The following is a 19723-nucleotide window of genomic DNA, read 5'->3' as shown; positions in this document are numbered from 1 at the left end:
ATATTAATGTCGTTTATTTTATTACTTACTCGAATCGTTTTCTTGTTTTTCATATTTTTTCTTACCGAATCTAAAAGTACTTTTCTCATTCTTATTCGTTATTTTTGAACCAAAGTTCAGGACTGAATTGTAAAGTGTCGAAGCTTAGGTGACTTAAATAACTCTACCTCACCATAGTAAACTTTCCCTATTAAATTGCTGCCTATTGTCAAAGAGGAGAAGGAATAAAATAAGCAGGGAAATCGCGAAAGAAATCCCGTATATATACACGTAGGAGATGCATGAAACGAAGTAAATGATACAACATCTTCCCCCGCGGTTCAAAGGGGTTGAACGACGTCGAAGTCCATCTTACCGGAACCAACGAACCCGGTAATGCGTCCCGGTTGCTTCCAAAGCGTATTCATCAAGCGGCGAGACAATTCCGGCGCGTGTTGCGATGCGATTTGTCACGATATCGCGGGAACGGTTCACGGCATCGATATTGTGCCGCGCACAATCCGCATCCAAGAGTGAAACAACGAGACAAGGCGGGCGAATGGGTAAGGTAGGAAGAGGAAGGTGAAAAGGAAGGAAGGAAGGAAGGAAGGAAGGAAGTATGGAAGGCAAAAGGAAAGGGAGTGACACGGTGGGAGGGCAAAAGCAAGCGGAGTAACCAAGCCAAGAGATTCCTCACACAAGGCAAGCGTTCGCTTGCGAGTGTACTCCATTCGTTGGCGCTGGGCTCGTCGACATTAAGATAATTACTTTCCAGCAGGACGTGCGCGTTCATTGTTGCCGTTACCGCGGCAGAATGGCATTATGCATTGTCAAGAAGAAAGTGAGGGAGTGCGTGGCTAGAAGGAGGGTGAACGGGGGCGCGAGGTAGTGCAAGAGGAGAGCAGAAGGGTAGAAGGTACACTCCTATACCTTATATATCTTTATATACCGTTGGTATACCTTAGCCCGTGGGTGGAGCATTATTCCGTCAGTTCCATGTTTCGCCATTGAAACTAGCACGAGAGGGGAGGGGGCTTGGAGAAGGAGGCGAGTTTCTGCTTTCTGTTTCTCGAGGAAGAGCCAAACGCCAAGAGGGGTGGGCATCTACCGATGTATCCAACAGCTTTCTCCAGGCCCGACGCCATTAATGTAATTATTTCCACCGAGTGTTCCCGCAGCCTCGAAACGCTTCGCGGGAATTGAGACTGATCAGTCGGCTGCTGCACTGAGAAAGAATCCGCGCTTTCCTCGGGGATGCGAATGCCTTCGCGGCTCTCCATTTTCCTTCTTCCATTTTTCACGTTCCTGCGCCCTGTTTCTCTGCGACACCTCGGGGCCTTTCCGCTCTCGACACTCTGTGTCTCCTTTCCACCCCCGTAACGCTTACGCGTTCGGTCCTTCGTGACAACCGGAGGGATGGATGACTCGTCAGAGCGGTGACGAAGCGTTAAAACGAGACGCGCTTGTCGGATTTGTGTCGCTCGCTTGCAACCACGATAATACCCTGATTTCGCGTAATGGGTTTTGCTCGTAGTTTGTCGCTTTCTGATTCTCTCTCTCTCCCTTTTTCCCTCTCTCTTCCTCTCTCCGCCTTCTATCTGTCTGTCTCTTCCTCGTATTCCACCTGAAAATCGCGAATTCTTTTGTGGAACTGATGACACTTTGTGCGGTGTTCGCGTATACACACGCCTCGTTTCTTCTCGGAGCGCTTTCGAGAAAACACTTCCCTTTGAGGAATTCCGGCGAGGAGCTATAAGAATCGCGGAAAGAGGGTGTCGACGCTGATGAATTCACGAACTCTTCGTTTCTGACACGCCGTCTAAATGTTTGAAAATGCATTTCTCGGAGAAAGAAATTTCCTTTCGGAAAATGTCTTCGAGTAAGAATAAATCGCGAATTCTTTTCTTTGATGCATCATTGTGTACGAGTGACACTCGCTTTCTTCTTCCTCTTTCTCGACGCGAAGTTGCTGCTCTTTCGAACAGGTATTTCGGTTTCGTAACCTCGTTGGATGATCGACGGTCAAAATTGTCCGTGAAAACTGGTCGGCTGAATGGCTTTTTAACCGGGAAATTGAAAAAGTGGAGATGCAAGCGGGCTAAATTGTCCGTTGAGGATTAAATCGTTCGGAAAAGAGAGTAAATTCGTGTTCACGTTGCATCATGTCCGTAGCGGAAACATTTATCGAGGAAGATGGTTTTGGGCTTGTTCCCAGGCCAGATCGTAATAAATATAATAAACCATTCGAAATTGTTAGAAGGTAAATCACACATTTGCTGCCGGCCATAAGGACTTTTATGCTCGTTGTACTATGGTTCACGAAAGTATAAAATAATTAAAAAATGAAAATTTGTACTGAATATTTCTTTCTAGACAGCAAACGTTCTAATATGAAAACTTATTTCCGGCAGTGCATTCGATATTTCCTGTTTCCCTACTTTATTCTTCCATTATTTGCTCCGTCAGATACACAATGACGAACAAACACAAAGCATCGGTGCAGTTGATATCTTGGGGCGCTGGTATTCAAGCTATTAAAGTTCCAAATCAATCAGGAATTTTAGGTGATGTTGTTTTAGGATTCGACGATATGGAGGGTAAAAGAAAAATTCGTCAAAAATTCTTTAAGTGTGAAAAATGAACAAACAATTCGATTATTGTTTTCGAGAATTCATTCGTGAAAAATATAATCAGGTTATTTGAAGAACAGGTACATAGGAAGCATAATCGGACGAGTGGTGAATCGCATTTCTTGTGCCAAAATGAGGATTGAAAACAAGATTTACTGTTTATCTCCGAATGATGAAAATGGCGTTGACCATTTTAACGGTGGCTTCGTTGGATTTGATAATGTTAATTGGAATTCTTGCATAATGAAGAAGCATGTGGTGAATATTTTCATAATTATCCTTTCAATTATCAGTTTTTATTCCTATCTTTTTAATGCAACAGGTTATGTCTCACGTAAGTCCAGCAAAATACGAAGGATACCCAGGAGATATGTTAACGCAGATTAAATATTCTTGGACCGACGATAATCAACTTCTTATGAATATTCGTGCTACTGCCACGCAACCAACTCCTGTTAACATTGCTTCTAATTGTTTGATGAATCTCGCTGGTCATGTAAAGTTGCTATTAACATTACCTACTATGCTCTTCAACTCGTTCAATTCTATTTATACAACATTATCCTATTTTCTGCTTATGCAGCATGGTTTTAATTTCATGCTTTATTATAATTGAAGAACTTTTTTGCAAAATGGATCTATAGGTGTATATGGTAAATATGTAAGAGCTGAATGTATGTTCAGCATGTTTAAGTCACTATTTTATTTATTGAATCCTTTTTTCCAGAAAGCTTCTCTGAATTTGGTTTGAAAGTAAAAATGATTCGTGAAATGAAAGTAAAAATGATTGAAAGTTCGTTTCGATTTACATTTCGATTCGATAATTTATCGAATTATGTAGGTGGCATTTTATTCCACACCTTTTCTCCATCTTTCACGCAACTTGAATATTCCATCCTTCCAGAAGCTGTCACGTTTTACGACGGAAAACATTTCAGTATGATCTTTCATGTCAACCAAGTTTCTTAAAAATTGGAACGAACTTTCTGCAGCGCCCCGATATATATAGTAAAAATAAAATCACAGTTATCAAAGGACAATTGTTAATCAAATTATTTCTTTCTGTTTTTGCTACAGGCTGCTGGTTCACGCGAATTGAAGAAACATCTAATTTCGTTGAACGCAGATAGCTGGACACCTGCGGATATTAGGAACAATTTGCCGACAGATGCTATATATCCAGTTGATCGTACAGTGTTCGACCTACGTTTACCGACTCAGTTAACCAAGAGACGGCTTTACATCGTACCAGGGGGTGGTTACAATCAAAATCTCTGCATAAATAGTCCCAGCAGTTGGTCTTACCGATTTCACGCTAGGTAAGTGTAGGAACAGTCAACTTACATACACAGTCGTAGAGTAAACTTTACCCTTAGTTTTACGATCAATTTCTTTTTATAGCAACTTACCTGTTTTTTTTAATTTTATTATACTATCTAGCTACTTAATAGTTTAATACTATTACCATTATCCTATAATATTATTTCAGGTATAATTATAAATCTATAATTATAAATCAATAGAATAGTTTATTCACGATATACGAATTTATAGCTTTTTTGCGTGTCAATGTTATTACACAGCCGTAATATAAAACTACCCCAAAGTGTATTAAAGTCATATACCCGTATGATGGAAATATAGACATTTGAAATTTGCTGACGTTTGATAATACAGATGTTTTATATTAACTCTCGGTTACTTTCCATTAATGTACCCTCTTTTCCCTCTTTTTTCTCAAAGAATAATTCACCCTGGTTCAGGAAGAACTTTAGAAGTATATTCGAATCATCCAGGACTGCAATTTTCCACCGGAAACGATTTGCCAGATCCTGATTGTAATTATCCACCTGATTTTGAGGATTACTGCGATTGCACGGATAATGTAACTTACTTTTGAATGTCCATGATCAAAATTATCATAAATCTATGGAATATTGAACATCATCATTACAGGAGCCGAAAATAAAAGAGCAACAAAAAGAAATTTGGGGGAAGGATGGTGTACGATATCAGAGGCACGGTGGGTTCATTTTGTCACCACAAAACTACCCCGATGCGGTCAATATAAGCAATTTTCCTCCTTGCATACTTTATCCTGGCCAGGTTTACGCACACGATGTAACATATAAGTTTGGTTTATTGTCAGAAAATTTAGATATGCCCACTTGAATATTTACTAATAGAAAGTTCAACCGTATGAACCAACTCATAACAACATCGCATTGACGCAACATCTCATTCACAACTTTCTTTCGGTTTATATATGTTGTCAAAATTTTGTTTTAACATTGTGGTTGTGAAACAATGTTTCGCTTAATATTTTTCTGAATCACTATTTCTTGCTCCGCCTATCTCCTACAATTTAATAATTTTAATTTGTAGAAATTGAAATATTTATACCACGATGGTGGTATTTTTATCCGAATTATAGGAATTTTTCTTTATATCCAAATACATACAATGAATTAATTTATCTACATGTACCGATAATGTTGCGTTTGCGCAACTTTGATCAATTATATCACTATTTGGTCTTGAATAAATTAAAGGGTAGATCAATGAATATTAGCAAAAAGAACGTAGATTTATAATACATATATTTGTGAACCATCTCGGCTGGAATAATCTTCTTGTCCGCGCCGATTGTACAAAATTATCCGTCATAGTCTCAGAAAATTATTCACATATTTATCGTAAGAACGATCGAGTGTGTTCGCCTTAATGACACAATTAAGGTTACACAGTGATCGCTATTAATTAAATTGTACATATTATCGGGTCGATTAACATTACCTTCCTTATATAATTCTCTTTTAATTGTCCTGAAGGCACTTTGTGCAACTGTATGAGAGAAATATAGACATTTATCGAGAACCATCTACAATTTTGTTATAAAATTACCGATCTCGATATTTGTGGGTTGATAGTCTCGATTAACCCTATATGTAGACAATCAAAATGGTGTGAATTTTTGCTATTTAAAATTTTTGCATAAGTTTTGACATAAAAATATCGAATGATCGAATGAATTCAGAGCGATTTTCGGGTATTTTCGCTAGAAAATAAAAAGTTATCAAAAGAATTGCCAATGCTAGGGTTAATTTAATCTATGATCTCTACATCAGTTCGCGCTAATTCGTTTTGTTACCTGCTAGTAGACTATAAACGTTTATAAATATATAAAGCTATGTCTGTATATGTATACATCTTTTTCATTTACTTAGGTTTAATAGAAAAATTCATTTCCGTTTTGTACATCCCTAGAGTGTTATTTCTACGTGTAACATGTTACTGCGGGCAGTTAAAACATACGGCAGAGATTCTGAGGGCAGTTTCGTGTTTGCATGTGTATTTTTAACATTAACCTATTCCTTTTAATATTTTTCTACAAAACATTTGCATTCTCGATTATTTACTCGATTATTCTCGATTATTTCAATCGTTAAATCTCAAACGTTAAAAAAAAAACGTATCTATCGTAAAAAATACAAATGAACGAAAATACGTAAAAGCAGAGGCAGTGTTAAAGAATCATTTTACATAGCAACGTAAAAAGAAAGAATAAGAATAATTATTTGGCAGTGAGACGACGCGAGTCAGGCTGCAAATGAACACAAATTTCAAAGCATCTAATTCGAGAATGGAATCGTGCCTGTATAATACTCAGCCCGGCAATCTCTCGTTCCCGCTCGGATTAACTTCCGTTTCGGTATTCTGAGTGGCAACGTAAAAATTGACTAAAAGAACCGAAACATCGAGCAACGTTTCCCTAAGAATTACTCGGTTACTATTAAGTGTACTCTAAAGGTCAGAGGCCTTTCCCAGACCTCGTTCTCCTCGCTGATGCCGTTTCGTGGACGTCCATGGATTACCAATCGGAATTGACCAGGTTCCTTTAATCGATTGCGGAAGTGAAGAGCCGATATTCCGTGCTCGTTCACGATCTCGAAGTGATTGTCGTTGTTTCCTTTAACTATCGTGTATTCCATGTCTTCGTCCTGCAAATAGATACAGAAAATTATAAATTGCAAGAGGAATAATTTTAGAAATAATTGCTTTTGAAGTTAACGTTGATAGAAATTAGAATTCTTAAAAGTATTTCTGTTGAAAATACATTTTCGCGAAATGAAAGATCATGAAGTTTCTTATTTGAAATCTTATTTGTCTTTCTTATTTGTCACTCTTCTAACAAATCGACGATACAAAAATTTTGAACGAACCTTGACAGCCGGCTGCAATTTAATGATTCTCATTCGGTGCCGGGTCTGTCTCAGACTGATTTTAAGAACATGTTCCTCGCCATGATGGTGCCTTTTCGCTGATCTGGCGAACCGCCTCTTTATAATTTCGTTTCTTCGTGCACTCAATTCTTGGTCCATCGATTTCGATCGTGAGTCTCTTCTGTGTCTTCCTTTGCCATTGACCTGTTTGAAAAACAGCGATCGACTCTTTTCACATGTTCGTTTGATCGAAGTAAAATGATTCAGTTTTAAGATCGAGCTTTGAGATACCTTGCAAGAGAAGCAACCTTCTGTCGATATAGTTTTATCATCCGCAGGTGGTATGTGATAAGGATCTGGATTTATCACGAAGGTGGGCGCGTTGCTAATATCTTCGCCGTAGTGTCCTTGCGATAGTGGGTTTATCGTCGACAGACAATGACCCTGGTCGTCAAAATGAAAGATACCAAATTCAAATGAAATTGAAGTTTCAGTTAAAAAATGCAAAATCCGTGTATTAAAATTAGATTACGAGGTTAAAGATACAAAATTTAAATATTGACATTTAAAATACGTAGTTTAAATATTACGATTAAATTATTTTACAAATGCGAAATTCTTCTTTTGTATAATCTATTCTTGTTTAAATAAAACGAACCTGTCCAATTCGTTGATATCCAGTGGGACATCCACATATGAAACCGTTAGCTCCATTGGGAGTGCATCCAAAGGCGCAAGGACTTCCGATGCACCCGGCGCTAACCTAAACCCACCAGCATCTCTTCTTTAACATCCATAGTACTTCAAATTGGGATTGTTCCTGAACACAGACACTTACCTGAACACATATTTGCAAATTACTATCGAACTGGTAACCATCCGGGCAGCCACATTTATAGCTACCAATCGTGTTGATGCAAGTGTTGTCCCCACATGGAGATGTGTTGCATTCGTTTTCGTCAATGCACTGATTATAGTAAAGATGTTGAACGAATCCTTCGGGACATCCACAACGGTAGCTTCCCATAAAGTTCTACGAGTGTAATCAAGTAATTAAAAATTTGCTAATCCCAGTAAACATATAGTATATAATACTCCATAAAATTCCAATAGAGTTGTGTAATCTTACTATGATCTTGGAATTTCTATATTTCAATCTTGCTTTCATTTTAACAAATAAAAGGGTTCTTAATATTCTAAGAAATATCTTTAATATAAAATCGAAACGAGTAATCATACGTATCAATAAAAATTCCTTCATATTTTTCTCAAATTTCAGATATTTTTCCATACCAGAAAAATACAGAAGTGCAGCAGTGTTAAATTTAAATGATGCAGTCTCGTTACTTAGAATTAGAATTTAAGCGAAACCTATCGTAGGTATTTAGATATTCAAACGACGAGTAAGAATCATTTTTCTATTTCGTTTACCTGGCAACCGTGTTCGCACGCGGTATCGTCAGCGCACTCGTTCTGATCCACGCAGATTCGTCCAGATTGATCAAGCTTGAATCCTCTCGGACAAATACAACGGAAACTGCCAAGAGTATTGACACAAGTACCCGGTTTCGGACAAGTTCCAGCCTGGTCGCACTCGTTTATATCTAAAAGATATCGAATTACGTAATTTCCGATAAAGCTGGATTAAAAGTTGTTTAACTTTCTACGAACCATGACAAGCATCTCCATCTTGCGTATAACCTTCCTGGCAGCCACAAGTGTAACTGCCTTGAGTGTTGATACAATTCTGTTGGCACAGATGATTTCCAGTCGCACATTCGTCCAGATCTCTACAACTGACGCCATCAGGATTTAAGATGAAACCGGCAGGACAGGAACAGATGAAACTTCCTTCCGTGTTCTGGCAATTATATTTGCATGGCCTTGGCGTTAGCTCGCACTCGTTTATGTCTGGAATTGGACATATTTCGTGAAGTCAATTTTATTGACAGATAATTGTTGATGATAATATGAGTATATCGTAATGTCATTGGATGCATTTGAAGGAATCTTATATCTTTCTATATTCTATTGAACGCTATGTGCATTGTGTGAATTTTTGTATTGTCAAATTTCTAATTATCATTAATCTTACGAATACCTACCAACGCATTGGGTTCCAGATTTATCAGCCTTGTAACCCTTATTACATACACATCTATAAGAACCAAGCGTATTGATACACAACCCGTTTCTGCACAAATCAGGAATCGTTTTACATTCATCGATATCTGAAAGAAATTTTCGTTTTCGGATTATATATAAGTTGAGTTATAATTGAAAATTGTTCCACTTGAAGGAAAATTCAAGTACCTTGACCGTCTATTGAAAAACCTTTGTCCAAACAGAGTTCGTTATAATTGTCAGAATCTTTGGATGGACAAATCTCACAATACGGGCCCCAAGCTGCGCCCATTGTGCAACAGCAGTCTGCCTTTGTCACTGTCTTTACGTCGGAAGCTCTTGTGGTGCATCTGCCAGCGATCGTTTGCAAGAAACAATAGCCTATTCTGCGATCTGAAAACAATTTTGGAACTTAATATTGAGCAGTTTGATACTTGTTTCCCTTTTTTAATTTTTAATACCTATGCAAGATTTTCCATCAGGACTCTGTTCAAAGCCATCATAGCAGAGACATTGATAACTAGCCTCTAGATTGACGCATCGACCATTTCGACATAGGCCTGAATTAATTGCACATTCGTCGATATCCTTACACTCGTCAGCCATACCGATTTGTTGATATCCAGGTGGACAGATGCACATAAAGGAACCAATAAGATTCTTACATTGATATTTGCAACTATTCGCTGGTGTTGCGCACTCATCCACGTCTGAAAACATAATTGTACAGCGTTTAATCCGGTGATTTAATTGTCAGAAATCTCAGAAAAACCGTGACAATGTTTCTCGTATTATTTTTTAGCACTATAACTACATACTTAGGCGCGAGTAAAGTATAAGTATCAATGAAATGAAAATAAGATGCGTGCGAAAAAACGTATAATGCAAAGAGAAAAACAAGCTTTATATTCCACAAAATTTTTTAAATGATACGTTGTACGTATATAATATTCATACCTATACAATGTCGTCCATCGGGAGCCAAAGTGTAACCATAAGGACAAATGCATCTGAAAGAACCAGGCGCATTGTGACACCGGAACGCGCACTGGTTGCCGATTTCCAGACACTCGTTCACATCTTCGCAAACTTGATTTACTCCAGGAGTGAATCCTTCGTTACAGGAACACTCGAAACCACCGTCAATATTCGTGCACGTTCCATTGCCACAGATATTTTGTTGGGACAAGCATTCGTTATTATCAATGCAACGCCTGCCACTTGCATCTAATACGTATCCAGAGGGACACTCACACCGGAAGGAACCATCAGTGTTGATACACTCGCCACCAACACAGGCGTCTGGCATGAACAGACACTCGTTCAAGTCGATCCCTGTGTCATCTCTGCCTGGTCCCTCCGGACATAGCCTTTTGAATTCCTCTGTATAAAAAAAATGTACACAAAAATTTAATTAGATTTAATTATCTATCGTAGATATCGTATCGTCCTATGTATTTAGTTCTATTGTTTAATCAACATGATTTTGAGGTATTTTCTACTTGTTGTTATTCTTAAAAATTATTTATAATAGAAGAAATACTTACCGCTGTCTTCTGGAGGACACTCTTCGCAGTATTTCCCCCACGCTTTTCCCATAGTGCAACAACAATGTTTTTTCGTCATGGCGCCTGTTCGAGGAGAAGAACATCGTGCACCGTGTCTTATATACCGATCGTAACAGAGTTCTTCTCTGACATCGATGCACCGCATCGAATTTGGTTTGTCGCTTAGTTTGTATCCAACAGGACATTCACAGATCACTCCACCTTCTGTATTAATGCAGCGACCGTTTTCACAAATTCCTTGCGTCTCCTCGCATTCGTCCACATCTGATATACAAATTTCAATTATAATTGAAATATTCGAATCACGTTACGTAGTCTGTTGAATATTTTACTCACCGACGCACTTCTTTCTCGTGTGATCCAACTCGTAACCCGGAGGGCAGTTGCATATGTACGATCCCATCAAGTTCTGACATTTTCCTGGTGACGGACAGAGTCCAGGAATCTGATGCAATTATTCGTTTTGTGATATTTTCAACAAGATTTCAGTCAGTTACGGTATTGGATTAGTTAGAATCGTGAAAAGTTTTGTTCCTACGAACAACTTACTTCGTGACACTCGTCGATGTCTCTACAGTGCTGACCATCTTGGGCCAACACATAGCCATCAGCACATTCACAGTTGAAAGCGCCAATTGTATTTCGACATCTTCCATTGCGACATAGGAATGGCATTATTCGACACTCGTCGATGTCTGTTCAAAAAGTTTAGACATTTTATTCGTGAAATAAGAGTAGAAGAATTCTGTGGATAAAATAGAATTTACCAGCGCAATCATTATTAGGGCTTAGCTTGAATCCTTGATAGCAGATGCATTTGTACGATCCAAGTGTATTTACGCAAGTTCCATTGTTGCAAATATTCGGATTGCGTTGACATTCGTCGATGTCCACGCAGTTATCTCTATCTCTCGTTAATGCGAAACCAAGACGACAGACGCACTGGAAGCTACCTTGCAAGTTGTTACATGCACCATTGTTGCAAATTCCTGGTCGTTCGTAGCACTCGTCGATGTCCACACAGTCTCGTTGGCTGAGGCCTAGTTTGTATCCTGCTGGGCAAACGCATTCGAAGTAACCTTGCTTGTTTATACATTGCGCGTTGCCACTGCAAGGATTTGGAATCTTGAATGAAAAAATGAAATAGTTGAATAAAAATATTTTAAGAAATATACCTAAATAAAAATAGCCATCCAACGAAAGAAATCAACACTGAAAAATATACGTATAACTAAAATGTGATATATATTATATAATATAATAATAAAGACATAATTGAATTTTTGTTATCACTTGATTGCTAACCTTTTACATTTAAGGCAATAGTACTTATAGATCGAAAAATGTTTGAAAGATTATGTTACGTTGTTTTACCTGCAAACATTCGTTTTCATCGATGCACTGATGCGAATCCTGATCATACACGTATCCTCGATCACACTGGCACTCAAAACTGCCAGGAGTATTCATGCAACGACCGTGAGTGCACATTGTTGGCATAAGGGCGCACTCGTCGATTTCTTCCGTATGATTCGTTATGGGATTCATTATTTGGCCTGGTACCATGCCACATAGAATGTCGTGCTCTCCTAAACGATACATTTAATCTTAATAATTAGAGGTTAATTCGTATTAATACGATAATTATTATTAAGCGAGAAGTGACAGAGATTCAAAAAGCAGGACATCGATATCTTATTAATCTCTCTAATGGGTATCTTATTAAAAAGTTTCTCGGATCTTACGAGTTCTATCAGCTGGACATTTCTCACAAGGACTTCCCCATGCAGCTCCCATGGAACAGCAGCACAACATTTTCGTTTGTGGTTGCATCATGGGATTGAAACATTGACCATCCTCGTAATTTAGGTAACACGATTCCTTTCTCATATCGACACATTCCTCTGGGAAAGTATTCAAGTTTATTAAATGTCGGAAATTTTGTTACACATATAATAACACGAATGATATTTGCTTACTTCCTCCTGGCATTGCCATATATCCTTCTGGACATTCGCAATGATATTTTCCTTGATCGTTGATGCAGCGACCTACTCCGCATATTTGTGGATGCAAAGCACATTCATCTATGTCTATACAGATGCAAATAATTAAGCCATGAGTTTCTTCAGATCCAAAGTACTTGATAATTAAAATAATTCAATTCAATGATACCTATACAACTGGTTTTAGTGTCATCCAAAATAAAGCCTTCGTTGCAGGAGCACATAAAGCTACCAAAAGTATTAGTACAATGACCATTCTGACAAATATTCTCGTGTTCCTCGCATTCATTGATGTCCTCTAAAATGACAGTCTCCTGATTGGGTCTGTACCCGGAACCACCTGGACATAATTCCTCGAATTCTTTGGTTCCAGCGCGAGGACACTCCTCGCAGCGATTTCCCCAAGCATTGCCAATACTGCAGCAACAGGTCGCTTTGGTAACTGAAGAAGCTACGTCGAAGATGCACTGCGGTTTTCCGGTACCGTGTTCGAAGCCGGTGAAACACATTGATTTTCGTCTATCTGTAATATTAAATTCACTTTAAAAATTTGTAAACGTTGAAAGAATTTTGGACATTCGATGCAGACGACGAAAATGTCATGCATCTTTTTAAATGAAAAATGATTCTTTTTTTAAATATTGTAAAATATTACAATTAGTACAAATGGATAAATTTTATACGAATATCAGTTTCCATCACCAGAATTTCCACTTATTTCCATTTCTTTTGCTGCACTGAATACACTGATTTAAGAAGTTAATTCTTAGAAAAATCAATGTAAAAAGAGTCACTTACCTACACAGGCGTTTCCAGCTTCGACTAACTCGTAATAAGGCGGACACTTGCAAATATATTTCCCCTGAGTATTTATGCACGTGCCATACTGACATGACTGTGGATTCTCACATTCATCGATATCTGTACAATTTCCACCTGAACCATCCAACTTGTAGCCTTCGTTGCACTCGCAGCGGAACATACCGAATATATTCTCACACCGCCCAAATACACACAGATTACTGAACATCTCGCACTCGTTTATATCCACACAAGTTTGCTCGTTATTTTCGTCAGGATGCATGAAGCCCATTTCACATTCACATCGAAATGACCCAGGGTAATTGAGACAGTGTCCATTTTCACAGAGAGTATTGTCATTGGCGCATTCGTCGATGTCCTTGCAGGCATAGCCATCGCCTCTAAAGCCAGCGTCACAGACGCACTAAAACAATTAAGAATTCTTCTCTAATTTCTTTTATTTTCTTATGCAATAAAATTGATTATAGCGATCCTCTAATTGTTTCGGACATGTATGTATAATATTGAATACGAGAATTCTATTTGCTTGAACTCTATTTATTGAAAATGTTACGTATTGCTTGATTAAATAAATTTCTACTGACTGATCCAATTCTTGAACTTATATTATTTAAATAAAAAAATCTATATAAGAAAATCTATGTAAAAAAATATATGTGTGAAGAATTGATAAAATTCTATATTATTATTATTAGTTATATCAACTACTCATTCTCCAATATATGTGTATACGTAGGTTCGGATAAATATCATTTCACTGTATCTTATTTGATTTATATAATGTGTACCTTAAAGGATCCCTCGGTATTTATACACTGCGCATTAGAATCGCATCCTCCGTTATTCGTTAGACACTCATTGATATCTCTGCACTCAACTCCATTCCCTACAAAACCTTCATGACACGTGCACTCATATGAACCTTGTGTGTTCTGACATTCCGCGAATTCGCTACAGGAATACGCGTTTAAGAGACATTCGTCATCGTCGGTGCATCCTGGACCTTGGTCTGGCTTCACCGAATATCCTTCTTCGCATCGACAATTGTAAGAACCAATGGTATTGTAACATTCACCATAGCCACAAATGTTTGGCCGCGTGGTACACTCGTCGACATCTGGACAGTTATAACATCTGGGTAATTAAATGTTGGAGATTTTGAAAGTTGACTAATCTCAAGACTACACTTACCAATGCAAGAGGCACTATCCTTGCCAGGAATTAATCCATCGGTGCAAGTACATATGTAGCCGCCAGCTATATTAGTGCATTTTCCTCCGTTACAGATTCGCGGGTTTTCTTTACATTCGTCGATGTCCACGCACGATCGACCATCGAGATTCAACGCGAATCCAGTGCTGTTTAAATGAAAGATGATTTGCTATATATTAGAATATGCTCATATTCGTTTAGATGTCTAAATTAATTTTTAGAATTTTAACTTCATTAATAATTTCACCCATTTTTTAATCCGCCATATTATTTCTATTATAAGCGAATTATATTTACAATCGCAAGAATTAAAATCTTATCTTAACCAATTCTCATTTCCATAACGATAGAAATTTCTGATTAAAGAAAATTCACCTGCAAGAACAAGAAAAGCTTCCAGGCATGTTCAGGCAGATGTCCTCGCAGCCACCGTTGTTGGTAGCGCATTCGTTTATGTCTTCGCAGTGAGACTTCAATCCAGTTTGCTGATAACCATCGTCGCATATGCACTGATAAGTGCCCATCATGTTCTCGCAAACGCCGTTCGAACAGATCCCACTGGTTCTCGAGCACTCATCGATATCCTTGCAGGACTGCTTGTCAGGACTCAACTCGTGACCAGGCGGGCATTGACATTTGAAGCTGCCTTCGGTGTTGATGCAGGTTCCTCCTCGGCACAGTCCTGGTATCTCCTCGCATTCGTTTATATCTGAAATTCGTCATGTTTGTGGATCAATACGATGAGTCGTATTTTGAACACTTGGTTTGAGAAATTAAATCTTCTTATCTTCTTAGTATGAGAGTGTTAAGAGATTAATTTCACGTTACATACCCATGCAAATTTTCATTATATCGCTGCTGCGATATCCAGGATTGCAATCACATTGAAAATTGCCAGGCGTATTTCTGCAGGTCCCGTTTCCGCACACTCCATGCATGATCTCGCATTCATCGATGTCTGTACAAGTAACGTAAGATTGTACAAGTAAGTAAAGATTCAAACATTATAGAAAACATTTTTATACAGTTTTATTTAACGTTAATATAAGAAGTCAAACAATATTTAAATTTAGATAAACGCCTTAAACACTCGGTAATCTAAATTTTCAACGAAGATAATATACATTATAACTCTGTAACACGATTGAAAGTTAGTAAACTCCAAACACACGAATGAACAAATATAGTATCATTTTCAGCAGTGTAATATCTTTAGCAGTGTATAAATATCTAACTCACCGTTACATTTAATTCCATGTTCGTCCAATGCAAAACCCTGGTTACACTTGCAACTGAAACTGCCAACCGTGTTCTTGCATCTTCCGTTTAGACACATTCCAGGAAACTCGATACATTCGTTGATGTCCTGTTTGTCTGTAAAACCGTCTCCTCTTGGGCATAGTTCTTGATGCGCGTGGGTGCCTGGTTTTGGACAGGATTCGCATCTTTCGCTACCCCATGCACGACCCACAGAACAGCAACACAGACTCTTAGAAAATTGTCCTTCTATCGCATTTGTGCACTGTCCGTGGCGATAGTCCAAATAACAAGTCTCTTGCCTCGTGTCTATGCAAGTGATATCTGTACGAAAAATAGATCAACGCTTATTCGTAGAAAAATATATTAAAAGAAATAAATATATCAATAAAAAATAAATATTATGTTAGAAAACGTACATTCTTTCATATCTAAGTAAGAAGACAAGAATATTTCTTTCAATTTTATTTTTCAGAACTCACGCGTTGCATCTAAAGTTAAACCAGGAGGGCATTCGCAACGATAAGATCCATCGGTGTTCACGCACGTGCCTCCACCTTTGCAGATACCACTGTTTAATTCACATTCGTTTACGTCCACGCAGTCTTTCCCGCCGAATTTCGCGTAACCCTTAGAACATTCGCAGATTGAACGGTCGCAGAGTTCGCACGGGCTTCCCCAGGCTACACCCACCGAGCAGCAGCACTCAGATTTCAGTGCCAGTCTGGGCAAATTATACTCGCATCGACCATCTATCATCTTGGTCCAGCAGGAACCTCTCCTGTTGTCTGAGAGGAATTTTAATTGTATTTTCGTTCTTTTATTTTCTCAAAAATTCAATTGAAATTTATTGAAAGGAAATAATAATAAAGAGATATCTAATCTGATTTACAAAGAGGTTGCAAAGTATTTTCTAAAGTTCAATCAGTCTCTTAGTTTCGATATATTGTATCACTTTTGCATAATACCATTTCACTCCTTTCAGTACTAAATGTAAATAAAAAATCTCTACTTAGAGTTTACTTCTTCAATTATCTTTATGAAAACATAAAATCTCATAGACATATCAATCTACTCATAAGTTTCCATACTTCCAATTTTTTGTTAATTATTTAATATATATGTTAAATATTATACCCATGCAAATGTGGCCAGTGTGATCCAGAATGTATCCAGGAGAACACTCGCACTCGTAGGAACCCGGGACATTTACACAGATTCCGTTCAAACAAACATCTGGTCCAAGTTCCTCGCACTCGTCGATGTCCTCACACATATGGTTGCCCGTGTTGAATCTCGTGCCAGTCGGGCAAACACACTGTTCGAATATCATGCTTAAATGTTTCAATTGGTCAGAGCGTATCTTCCGACGAATCGTTGCACCTAATCAAAGATTGGTTTAACACGCGAGTATTTACTTGCCTGGAAGCTCCCAGGGATGTTTCGACATTGACCACCACTGCACAATGACTCCTCCAATTCACATTCGTTTATATCGCTGCAAACTTTTCCTGTAGCATCTACCTCGTAGCCACTGTCGCAGATGCAACGATAGGTTCCCATAAGATTCTCGCAGCCACCGTTCACACAGATATTCGGATTCTGTGCGCACTCGTTGATATCTATTTTAAGGGACAAGAGAGTAGGTTGACTAATCATAATTTATTAAATTATTGCTATTAATTTAGAAGATATATCTCAATGCTGTCTACATTCTATCTATAATTAGTATTTATGTAATTTGATACTCTTATAAATATGAAGAAATGGAATCTAAGTAGGAATTTATCTCTTCTGCCAAATATTGTAACTAGTAATTTACTTTTGTTAGTTTATATATTTCTGCAGATATACATTTTTATTTCTATACTTTATACTTATTTATATTTTAACACAGAAATTTTCCGTAAGTACAGGAAGAATTTTTGTCTTATTAATTTCAGTAATTACCATCTCCATTGTAAGTCATTCCTGCGCCATGTGGACACAAAGCGTCAAATTCGCTGGTACCCGGGAGTGGACAGGGTTGACATGTGCTTCCCCAGCCCATAGGTTGTCCTAGTATTACAGTACAACAGCAGCAACTTGATTTTGTTACTGCTGTCGATGTAGGATTCGAGCATTGTCCGTCTCTGTACTGGGAATAGCATAGGTCTCTCCTCGTATCTGATATTAATTTAAATATTTCCATGTAAATTAGCTAAAACTTTTCTTAATTAAAAAATAGAAAATCAAAGACGAACCTAAACAAGATCTTCCATCTGGTCCCAGATACAATCCAGAATAACACTCACATCGGAAGCTACCAGGAGTATTGGTGCAGCGACCATTTTGGCACGGGCCACTCAAGCATTCGTCGATGTCTAGTCAACGATAAAATCTTTACTTTTCCAATATCAGAATTGGAAAAAATTTCATTTGCCAAGAAATAAGAATACACACCGATGCAGTGACTTTGGTCCGGTCCAATCCGGAAGCCAGAATCGCAGACACATTTGAAGGATCCCTCCATATTCACGCATTTTCCATTCTCACACATTCCACTTGTTGAACACTCATCCATGTCTACGCAGAACGTATTATCTCGAGAGGCTGTAAATCCAGATTGACAAATACAATGATACGATCCTGGTGTGTTTTCACATCGACCGTTTAAACAGATTCTTGGATTGTCGGCACATTCGTTGATATCTGTAAATCGTACGATTGATTGATTAATTAAATCTAAGAAAATCATGACTTATTAATTCCACGTAGGAAAGGGAAAATAAACTGTGTTTACCGATGCAAGTATTTTTTGTAGGAGATAAAGTGTAACCGTCGTTGCACTTGCATTTGAAAGATCCGTTCATGTTGATGCAATGTCCATTATTGCACATTCCGGTGTCCTGACATTCATCGTGATCTATAGAAAAAGAAGTCAAACAAAAATTCATTCAATACGAGATAATTGGTTTTCTGGAGACATCTGATTTGTCCGATATCAAGATGTTAAGGCCATCGAAATATGTGTTTCTGATGATATTCTACAAATTTACATAAATTTTATAAAGTATCAGCTACTTATAGACATAGACGATACTATCTTTGTAATCTATTTTTTATTTATAATTTTCCTCTCTTTCTCTTATTTTTTTTCTTCGAATTTCTTACCCGTGCAATATCTGCCTTCACCAGAAACGACGAATCCCGGCGGGCACTCACACGTGAAGCTTCCTTCGTAATTCTGACAAGTACCACCTTGGCAATATCCCAACAGACACTCGTCAACGTCCTCGCATCTGCCAGCCTTCTTCGTGAATCCAGGATAACAGGCGCACTCGTATCCGTCCTTTGTGTCTATACACTTCCCGTTTCCGCAAATGTCCGGTCTCAGCGCGCACTCGTTTATCGCGATGATCGGCTGCAGTTGTTGCAAGCAAAGCCTGTTGTAATCGTCTATAATTGAGTAATAACACGGATCCCGTTACTCGCCATTACTATCAGCATTATCTGCGCTTTCTGGGTGACTTTATTTTCGTTCGTTCCACTTGAACGTTCATTATTTGTCGTAAGCCTGCTATTTTCGTATCGTTTAGCATTTTTGCCGTTCTACATACCACTTCCGTGATTCGGACAGATGTAGCACTCGTCACCCCAGCCACGTCCCATGTTCTTGCCGCAGCAACAATCCTTCTTGCTCAGCCTCATTGAAAGCCGATTCTTGCATTGCCCGTTTCTGTTCACGGACGTGTAACACAGACCTTGTCTTCCATCTATGATTTTGTCAATGGCGATATTTGTTATTGGCGAATCATTTTTGTCGATAATTTTGTTCAATACATACGGTCATTCACAAAAGTTTTCGTATTTTTATGAAAGGTATAGATATATAAAAATAGTCTGGTTATAGAGCGTACGAA

General features: G+C 38.2%; 2 protein-coding genes across 2 annotated transcripts in view; one reads left to right on the top strand and one right to left on the bottom strand.

Annotated features, from left to right (window-relative positions):
- The first annotated feature begins 2417 nt into the window (after window positions 1-2417).
- On the top strand, window positions 2418-5187 carry LOC138177973 (galactose mutarotase). The gene is made up of 6 exons (XM_069109368.1): window positions 2418-2612; window positions 2674-2867; window positions 2932-3105; window positions 3687-3928; window positions 4287-4494; window positions 4566-5187. The coding sequence occupies exons 1-6, from the start codon at window positions 2453-2455 to the stop codon at window positions 4779-4781; spliced, it is 1194 nt and encodes a 397-aa protein (XP_068965469.1). The 5' UTR covers window positions 2418-2452; the 3' UTR covers window positions 4782-5187.
- A 15-nt stretch (window positions 5188-5202) lies between these two features.
- The window catches only part of LOC138178243 (fibrillin-2), a 31275-nt gene continuing 16754 nt past the window's right edge, over window positions 5203-19723 (bottom strand). The window contains exons 9-42 of the mRNA XM_069109889.1: window positions 19421-19576; window positions 18975-19259; window positions 18604-18726; window positions 18264-18512; window positions 18065-18184; window positions 17772-17987; window positions 17244-17443; window positions 16959-17139; window positions 16304-16609; window positions 15804-16145; window positions 15397-15522; window positions 14940-15273; window positions 14544-14710; window positions 14141-14469; window positions 13329-13755; window positions 12700-13053; window positions 12504-12617; window positions 12270-12428; window positions 11899-12113; window positions 11292-11649; window positions 11074-11219; window positions 10861-10969; window positions 10504-10788; window positions 9914-10339; window positions 9418-9666; window positions 9146-9349; window positions 8938-9063; window positions 8504-8743; window positions 8264-8436; window positions 7671-7865; window positions 7491-7595; window positions 7124-7276; window positions 6833-7036; window positions 5203-6610 (exon numbers count right to left, since the gene is read on the bottom strand). Coding sequence (XP_068965990.1) covers window positions 6389-6610; window positions 6833-7036; window positions 7124-7276; window positions 7491-7595; window positions 7671-7865; window positions 8264-8436; window positions 8504-8743; window positions 8938-9063; window positions 9146-9349; window positions 9418-9666; window positions 9914-10339; window positions 10504-10788; window positions 10861-10969; window positions 11074-11219; window positions 11292-11649; window positions 11899-12113; window positions 12270-12428; window positions 12504-12617; window positions 12700-13053; window positions 13329-13755; window positions 14141-14469; window positions 14544-14710; window positions 14940-15273; window positions 15397-15522; window positions 15804-16145; window positions 16304-16609; window positions 16959-17139; window positions 17244-17443; window positions 17772-17987; window positions 18065-18184; window positions 18264-18512; window positions 18604-18726; window positions 18975-19259; window positions 19421-19576 — 7598 coding nt within the window. The 3' untranslated portion in view covers window positions 5203-6388. The remainder of the gene's footprint in view (window positions 6611-6832; window positions 7037-7123; window positions 7277-7490; window positions 7596-7670; window positions 7866-8263; window positions 8437-8503; window positions 8744-8937; window positions 9064-9145; window positions 9350-9417; window positions 9667-9913; window positions 10340-10503; window positions 10789-10860; window positions 10970-11073; window positions 11220-11291; window positions 11650-11898; window positions 12114-12269; window positions 12429-12503; window positions 12618-12699; window positions 13054-13328; window positions 13756-14140; window positions 14470-14543; window positions 14711-14939; window positions 15274-15396; window positions 15523-15803; window positions 16146-16303; window positions 16610-16958; window positions 17140-17243; window positions 17444-17771; window positions 17988-18064; window positions 18185-18263; window positions 18513-18603; window positions 18727-18974; window positions 19260-19420; window positions 19577-19723) is intronic.

Source organism: Bombus flavifrons, chromosome 3 (genome assembly GCF_040668555.2).
Source record: "Bombus flavifrons isolate JBK064 chromosome 3, iyBomFlav1_principal, whole genome shotgun sequence".
Taxonomy (NCBI): domain Eukaryota; kingdom Metazoa; phylum Arthropoda; class Insecta; order Hymenoptera; family Apidae; genus Bombus; species Bombus flavifrons.
Note: the sequence above shows the minus strand (reverse complement) of the source record. Positions and strands in the feature narration are given on the sequence as shown.

Bases quoted from the DNA above. Each gene is read 5' to 3' on its own strand.
- LOC138177973 (XM_069109368.1), top strand. From the start codon at position 2,453: ATGACGAACAAACACAAAGCATCGGTGCAGTTGATATCTTGGGGCGCT. The intron at 3,106-3,686 runs GTAAAGTTGCTA...TTTTTGCTACAG, and splicing joins TGATGAATCTCGCTGGTCAT to GCTGCTGGTTCACGCGAATT. The intron at 4,495-4,565 runs GTAACTTACTTT...TCATCATTACAG, and splicing joins ACTGCGATTGCACGGATAAT to GAGCCGAAAATAAAAGAGCA.